Source organism: Rattus rattus, chromosome 9, assembly GCF_011064425.1.
Source record: "Rattus rattus isolate New Zealand chromosome 9, Rrattus_CSIRO_v1, whole genome shotgun sequence".
Lineage (NCBI taxonomy): Eukaryota > Metazoa > Chordata > Mammalia > Rodentia > Muridae > Rattus > Rattus rattus.
Genome location: NC_046162.1, coordinates 57449646 through 57458060, shown reverse-complemented (window position 1 = coordinate 57458060; position 8415 = coordinate 57449646). Strand labels below are relative to the sequence as shown.

General features: G+C 51.7%; 1 protein-coding gene across 2 annotated transcripts; it reads left to right on the top strand.

Moving 5' to 3' along the window:
- Nucleotides 1–263: 263 nt before the first annotated feature.
- Nucleotides 264–7816, top strand: Prr15l (proline rich 15 like). Of its 2 annotated transcripts, XR_004389101.1 has the most exons (3): nucleotides 264–577; nucleotides 1690–1922; nucleotides 6671–7816. XR_004389101.1 is itself a non-coding variant. In XM_032913539.1 (2 exons), the coding sequence occupies exon 2, from the start codon at nucleotides 6700–6702 to the stop codon at nucleotides 7000–7002; it is 303 nt and encodes a 100-aa protein (XP_032769430.1). In that variant the 5' UTR covers nucleotides 1690–1922; nucleotides 6671–6699; the 3' UTR covers nucleotides 7003–7816. The 2 variants fall into 2 exon arrangements, 1 of the variants encoding a protein (XP_032769430.1); XM_032913539.1 differs by lacking the exon at nucleotides 264–577.
- The last annotated feature ends 599 nt before the right edge of the window (nucleotides 7817–8415 follow it).

Below are 8415 nucleotides of genomic sequence, written 5' to 3'. Positions count from 1 at the left end.
TGGGGCAAGGGAGCTCCAGCACAGCTTATGGGATGGGAAGCTTTTGAAAGTCTGTCCATCCAAGGGCTATTTAGGATGAGAGGAATAGGATCCAAGGCAAGAAGAGGAGGAGGAGGAGGAGAGGGGGAGGGGGAGGAGGAAGAGGAGGAGAAGGAGGAGAAGGAGAAAGAGGAGGAGAAAGAGGAGGAGGGGGGAATGAAGAGGAGAAGGAAGAAGAGGAGGGGGAGGAGGAAGGAAGAGAGAGGAGGAAGCTGCTGGACCTATCAGAAGCAAGGTTGGAGATGGAGAAGACTTGAGAGTTAGCTGGTGAGAGTCAAAACATAGCCTGGGGTTGGAGCTAGGGTAATGGGAACGTTTATGCCTCCTTTTTTAGTCCTAGTACCTTGCTCTGGACTGGGCACACATACCCAGTCCAGAGAGGAAGGGACGCATCTGTGAATATATTGGGTACAAGAAGCTGTGAAAACCCTGGAGATGCAGCAGATGTGTCTCACTCTGGAGAAATAACCATCTGAAGGCCTGGGTGCCTCAGGGCAGCCACCCGACAACACTCCCCAGGGCCAGCAGCCAGGCCGAGGTGGGTTTGTGGGAGGTGACTGTGTACACAGTCTACCTTTCTGTTTGCTATACCTATCACCACACCTCCTCCTCCCGTCTCCCCTCCTCCCCCTCCTCTCCTCCTCCCTCCTCCCCTCCTCCCTCCTCCCCTCCTCCCTCTCTTCCCCTCCTCCTCCCCTTCCCTTCCTCCTCCCATTCTTCCTCTTCCATTTCTACACGTTTGGGAGTCTGAGAAACACCTGCCCATTGGAAATTTTTTTGTGTACTTTCAATATTTTTTTTTCTTTTTTTCTTTTTCTTCAGAGCTGGGGACTGAACCCAGGGCCTTGCGCTTGCTAGGCAAGCGCTCTACCACTGAGCTAAATCCCCAACCCCAACTTTCAATATTTTGAGACAGTTTCCCTCTGTGGCCCAGGCTGACCTTGAACTTGTAATTTTCCTGCCTCAGCCTCCTGAGTCCTGGGGTTACATAACACCTGGCTCTGGCATGTTATTTTAACACCCCCCCCTCCATAACCCACCTCTGAGCAGGAAGAGGCTATGTGAGGGGTCTAAAGCCTTGTCCACACACCTGTCTGCCCCCTTTTCCTCTAGTGAGATCTTGGGGTTGGGGTTGGGGTTGGAGGGGCTCCAAGTCAGGAGGGAATCCCAGTCCCCTTGCCTGCAGAGGAGCTCTGGGTGGGGGAGAGCAGACAGCCTGGGAACCGGTCTGCTAACCAGTTCAACCAGAGACTGGTTTCAACCCCGGGAGTTCAAAGGGAGCTGGGATGCCCAGCCTGCTATAGCCCTTAACCCTTTGTCTTGTGTGCCCTGGCAACGTCCAAGTGGTGGCCCATACCGGAGAGGGGGTCTAAGCCTCTTTGGAAGATAAAACGGGTGGGAGAGGCTTTGGCGATGGTTCCAGAGTGCAACCAGACACTAAAGAGCTGGAAAACTGAGGAGAGAGGCTCCCGTGCGCCCCAATCCCAGACGTCCCTTGGGATTCCGTCCTCTAGCTTGGTGATCCCAGGAGGACCCTGGCTTCTGGGTGGATGCAGGGGCACTGGGATTGGGTTTCTGGGGTGATGAATATTCATCACCCTGAGCCAGCCTCTGCTTCTGTTTACTTAGCTGGGCGGGGCCGGGTTTCAGGTTCACCTTGACTCCTGGAGCCGCAGCGCACGCAGCAAGCAGGTACCTGCTTCTGCACCTGTCTCCTACACCTGCCCTGCAGCTGCTCCTATCCACCTCTCCCGGCTGAGTCTGGCCAGCGCGACACCCTGGAGACACCCTCTCCTCCTCCAGTCTCACCTGCCTGGTCAGCTCCTACACTCAACTCCTCTAGGGAAAGTCGCGCCTCCAGCCCAGAGCAGTCCGGATTACAGGTACAGGCGGCAGGGACTGGTGGGTGGGGAAACCTAGACATAGGTTCTGGCCAGGGTTTCCCACTCATGCCTCCATGGTGGAAAAGCTCAGCAGACTCTGACTTCATGCAGTCTCACCTCACTGGACTCTTGGAGCAGGTCCAGGCCTCCAAAAGAATTCCTGCTGAGAAAGTTTCAATGTATGTACATAAACTCTTACTCAGCTCAAGACGGTCCCCTTGGGCCCACAACCTGGACCGTGCATGTGTCTGGCTATCTGGTAGAAACGTCTCCCACTTCCTGTCCAGTCTCATTCAGGGTAGTCGAGGGCCATTGGGGGCCCTACAGAGGGAGGGGAGCAGGTTCCACAATACAGAGCTGACTCCCTTCCTCTCTCCCCTGCACCTCCACCTCTGCCTCAGTCAATGGTTAACTTGGCCAACTCAGAAGGAGCTTGGCCCATTCTGGGCAAAACCCTTGAGAAAGTGCTCCAGTGGGGGTGATGAGGCCGGTCTCGGGTGCGTATGAGCATGTCTTGGTGCTAGCCTCCCAAGGCAGGAGGTGGCCAATTGTCTCATAAAGGCCTTTCATGAGCCCTGGAGCTACACAAACAGCAGTTTGGAACTGGCATCCTTGGGGCCTGATTTCCCTTATCCCACGATTGCAAGGCCTAGGGCAAGGGCCCAGCCCTGAACCTGGTGTCTCCGGGCTGCGTGTTAGCATTAGCAGCTCTCACCACATGCAAGATCTGTGTTTCCAGCACCAGGTGCCCCCGCCGCCAACCCCTACCCCCCACCCCCATCCCTGGCTTTCCACGATCACTCATGGGCATGTGGCTAGAAACATTTTACTCTTTACAACTCTGGAGATCTGGGGCACTTACACACCATGGCGCTTCTTGGTTGGTTGGTTAGCTAGCTAGGTTTGGTTTGGTTTGAACCCAGGAGGCCAGGCGGAACTCAAACTTATTAGGTAAATCAGGCTGACTTTGAACTCACTGGTCTCTTGCCTAAGAGATTACAAGTGTGTACCACCAGACCTGGCTTATAACAACCTGTTCTTTGTTTTTAGTCTCTGTCTCTGTCTCTGTCTCTGTCTCTGTCTCTGTCTCTCTCTGTCTCTCTCTCTCTCTCTCTCTCTCTCTCTCTCTCTCTCTCTCTCTCTCTCTCTCTCGTTTTTTAGAGACAGAGTTTCTCTGTAGCCCTGGCTGTCCTGGAACTCTCTCTGTAGACCAGGCTGGCCTCGAACTCAGAGAGCCACCAGCCTCTGCCTCATTCCCGAGTGCTGGGATGGATGGACTGCACCTCTGCTGCCCTGGCAGACAAGTTCTTTACGTGGTCCTAACTGTTCTTGGAGCTCTGTATGTGGAGCAAGCTGAACTTCAACTCCGAGATCCTGCTGTCTCTGCCCCCTGAGAGCTAGGATTAAAGGAGGGTACCACCAGCCCAGGCAGATTTTACTGTCTTCTGTGGGGACTAAGGACTCTTGGAGCTGAGTTATTATGAAAAACAAAGAGTAATCCATACATTTATGTTTTTCAAATTCAGATTTGCATAGGTTAGGCTTGCCTCCAGGGACAAACACTTTTGTTCAGGTGTTTAAGTGTCCTGGGCAGAGAGGACAAACAAAGGCCAGCAAAGAGCATCCTCAAGAGTTCAGGGTATTGTCTGGATGGTGGTGGCACATGCTTTTAATCCCAGCACCAGGAAGGCAGAGGATCTCCGTGTGTTCGAGTCCAGCCTGATAAAATCAAGTTCCAGGACAGCCAGAGCTATTCAATTATACAGAGAAACCCTGTGTCAGAGAGGGGGCCAGGGGAGGGAGGGGAGAGGGGGAGGGGAGAGAGAGAGAGAGAGAGAGAGAGAGAGAGAGAGAGAGAGAGAGAGAGTGTTCAGGGTACAAGTCCAGGTCGCAGGACACCAAGGAAGGCACCAAACTGTTCTCATTTACCGTCTTCTAGTCAGTTCCTTGTGACCTGCGTCTCCCTCTACTTGAAGGAGAGGTAGGCTCTGGGAATGCCATCTTGATATGCAGTACAAGTTGTTTAAATGGTTACATTTCAACTGCCATGGGCTGAAGTCCGTCTCCCAATGTAGGGCTAGGAAATCGGGTGCTTAGTAGATACAGGAACTGGATCAGCCATCCCTCCATTCTCCAAGCCTCTGGCAGCTTCCAGATGGGCAGTGCTAGGTGGGCCGTGCTGGGTTGGCAAGGCAGCTACTGAGTGGCCCTCTCGCCCTCCTTCCTTGCCCTCCCACAGCTCCTTCCAGTAACCCACTCTGGAACACCAAGTCCTGTGCAAGGCTGTGCTAAGCCCAGGCGAGGCACGCTGCCAAGACAAACCTCTCAGGCTGTCCCTTGGTGCTCTCAACTCTTCAGGTGCCTGGAAGTACCCCCCAGCCCTCTTCCCCGCTCCCCCATGCTCTAAGTAGGAGATCTCTTTTGAGCTTCTGTCACTTGAGCCCAGCTGAAAGGGTAGAGTGGGCAGTGGGCGTCTGCTTCCTGGATAAAGTAATAGGAGAGCCTCGGGGCTTGGGGCGGGGGTGGGGAAGAGAGAGTGTGCAGAGGGGCAGGAGACACCACAGGGACAGCAGCAAGAGGTGTTCACCTTTTTTTTTTTTTTTTTTTTTTTTTTCATATTATTTATTCTCTCCTCACCCCAAATACTCATATGGATTATGGGAATTATGGAAATCAGAGCGCCGGAAGGGCAGAAAGCAGTACCCTATATTTCTTCTTCATTAAAAACAAACAAAAAGGGCTGGAGAGACGGCTCAGCGGTTAAGAGCACTGACTACTCTTCCAGAGGTCCTGAGTTCAAATCCAAGCAACCACATGGTGGCTCACAACCATCTATAATGGGATTTGATGCCTTTTCTGGTGTGGATATAGATAAAATAAAAATAAATCTTTAAAAACAAACAAACGGGGTTAATTTAGCTCAGTGGTAGAGCGCTTGCCTAGGAAAAGGCCCTGGGTTCGGTCCCCAGCTCCGGAAAAAAAAAAAAAAAAAAAAAAAAACACGGGGGTTGGGGATTTAGCTCAGTGGTAGAGCGCTTGCCTAGGAAGCGCAAGGCCCTGGGTTCGGTCCCAAGCTCCGAAAAAAAAGAACCAAAAAAAAAAAACAAAAACAAAAAAACAAACAAACAAACACACAAACAAAAAAATACCTACTATTCAATTTGCACCTTTCTTTCTGGTGATTTTATAAAAGGCACTGAAGACCATTAGGACTGGGGGTTTTGGGCTGCAGAGACATTTCCTCAGTTAAGGGCACCGGCTGCTCTCTTCCAGAGGACCTGGGTTCGATTTCCCGTACCCACGTGGCAAAAGCTCTATAACTTAGCTATGCCCCCTGGATCTTTCCATCATCAACTTTTAGAAAAAAATACATTTCCGTTTTGGTTTTTGTTTGAGACAGAGTCTCACTTCACAGCCTTGGCTGTTGGTCTAGAACTCATCATTCTGAGACCTCCTTCCTAGAATTAGCCTAGTGCAGGCCTAGGTTCATAAGACCAGGCTGCCAACCTCTCCGGGCACAGAGCTGCCTTCCCTTATGTCAGTTACCTCCCTTGTAGAGGTTAGTTCCTCCAGGCGTCTGCCCCCTCTGCCTGTCTTCCATGCTGCAGACATTAGCAATGCCAGAGAGCTTCATTCCCAGGCTGTCCTGTGGCTCATAAGCACCTTTGTGGGAATTAATAAAAGACGAGGCCTGGGTAGAGACTGCTCCAGGTCTGGACACATGGCTCATGAGTAGAGAAGCTTGGATTTCAACCCCCGGTCCCGCCTTAGCGGTACAGTACAATCCATGAGGGTAGCATCTCACAGGCCCCACCACTGCCTTGTGAATCTTTACCTCTCTTCAATCACCTGTGCTGTGGCAGCCTGGTGGCGCACCAACGATTATCCCACCTCCTAAGTTTTGCTCTGTAAAGCAGGTCTACCTGTGTAGACGGGCAGTGGTGGTCAGTCTGAATGTCAGGGTTGCATGGGATGGATAAACACACTGAGGCCTAGAGATGGAACTTGGCTAGAGGTCAAGAGCCCAGGATTTCCCAGTGCTAAATGGCAGCAGCCCTCTCCTCAGGAAAGACTTGTTCATTACTGTTGGGAATGACGAATGGCTGGAACTATACCAAATTCTATTTCGTTTTGTTATGCTTTTTCTGCCCGTGTGACCTGTCAATGGTCTGCCAACACTGGGCAGTGGCGGGAAGGACTTGGTCATGGTGGCAAAGACCAGAATAAGTGTGGCTAGGCAAGGGGTTTCCCTAACCTGTATCTTGGAAGGAAGGACCGCAAAACACTCTCTGCTGCTTCGTGAGGCCATGGGGTAGGGTTATCTCATTGTCCCTCTGCCTAGCTCAGTGTCTTTTCTGTTCATGGCTGCTTTGAAGGCTTTTTTCCCAGCCCTTCTGTCCTACCTTCAATACATTTTCTTTTCTTTTTTTTTTCGGAGCTGGGGACCGTACCCAGGGCTTTGCACTTGTTAGGCAAGCACTCTACCACTGAGCTAAATCCCCAACCCCATATTTTCAATAGTTTTAATTTTTTTTTTTTTTTTTTTTGGACAGACCCTCACTATGTAGCCCAGGCTGGCCTCCATCCAGTTCACAACCCTCCCAGCTCAGCCTCTGTGCTGGGATCATAGGCGTTAACCAGCAATCCTGCCTCTATCTCTTAAAATATCCAGTAACTAGGAATGAGCCTAGACAGGGCTGGGCTATTTCCACCTACTGACTTTGTCTCTCCCATATTTGGTCCAACAGAAAGCTCCGCCTTGGGTTTAGGAACCGCCATGACTGAGGTTGGTTGGTGGAAGCTGACCTTCCTCCGGAAAAAAAAATCCACTCCCAAAGTGCTCTACGAAATCCCCGACACCTATGCTCAAACAGAGGGAGGTGCAGAGCCCCCAGGACCTGATGCAGGAGATCCTCACAGCGACTTTAACAGCCGCCTGGAGAAGATTGTGGACAAGAACACCAAAGGCAAGCATGTCAAAGTCTCCAACTCAGGCCGCTTCAAAGAGAAGAAAAGAGTCCGGGCCATGTTGGCAGAGAACCCCACCCTCTTTGATGACAGGGAGAACAAAGGACAATGAAGGCTGCGGAAGAGGACAATAGTGCCGCCCTGCTCCCTGCCACTGGTGGGGTCTGAGGCAGGAGCTTGCCACGCTGGCCTTTTTGGTCACAGCCACGGTGGCGGTTGATCCCTGCTGGCAGGAACACCCGGTTCTTAGGTTTGTATTTGTGTGCCCCAGTTTTATGAAGCGCCTCCTCCTCATGATCACATACAAAGGCACTCTGGGCCAGCATGAAAATCGTGACCTAGAAGTACTGCTTTCCTTGACACAGTGGCTTGGCTCACAGGGAGGTGGCATGGCAGAGAATAGGCAGAGAACATGGTGGACTCCACCCATTCTTTCCCTGGGCCAGGGGGTCAGGGGTGAATTTGAATCACTACTCCCTCTACTTTCACATCCGGTGACTGTTCCCTGGGCCAATCCAAGGAGAGCAGAGTTTCCGGAAGTCACGTGACCTTGGTTTCCTTGGCGCCAGAGGCAGAGTTGTTAAACTTGCGATCACCTCTTAACTCAAGGAGCAAACTTCCTGGAACTTTGCTCCCAAGAGTGGAGGGGCGAAGGACACGGGCACTCCCTGGGGCGCTACTGAAGGCCAGACCAGAAATCCTCCTGAGTTCTTACCTTGACTACCACTTGTGTGGGTGCTGAATTACATACCCCCAAACTGAGGCCTCACTGGCCAGCCCAAGGGTCCAAACGGGAGGAGTGGATGGGTTTCCCCACTCCTTCCCTGATAGTATTTAAGATAGATGATCTCCAGGACTGAATCCCGGAGCCTTGGATTTTGTTGGAATAGTAGGTTTATTAGGAATAAACAAGGCTGCAGAACCCATGGTCTCGTTTACACTCTTACCTCACATGAATGCAGATGGATTTTCCACGCCCCTACCTTCATGTGAGTGGACCTTTCGGCCCTTCAAACTTTAGGAAGGAGCCCCTAAGTGTGACAGCGTGTTACTGTGTTAGTAATTCCATCATCAAACATAGCAGGGGAGAAAGGAAGGAGAAAGACAACAGAGAGGCCGAGTGGGCTGTAAGAGTGGGGGCAGACCTTTGGTAACAGACCCAAAGTCTCCGACATTCTCAGGGGCTCAGTTTGGGACCTAGATTTAAACTCTGGTACCACCATGATAAGCGTGGGAACATCAAAGAGAGACTTCTCTTTAGTCAGGTATGAGAGCGAATCTCTGTGACCTCAGCTCTCCAGGGGGTGGGTGGATGGGTGGGAGCAGGATTGCAGGTTCAAAGGTCATCCTGGGGTATACAACAAGGCCCTATCTCAAGAAACACACCAAAAGCTCCTTCCTCAGGGCTGCAGACCGTTTCCTTCCTCCTCCTCTTCTTACAGGATGCTCCCATCCCGACTGCTTTAGTTTAAGGACTAGGAGAGAGTTCTCACCCTGTAATGTTAAGTCTTGTTCTTGCTCAAGC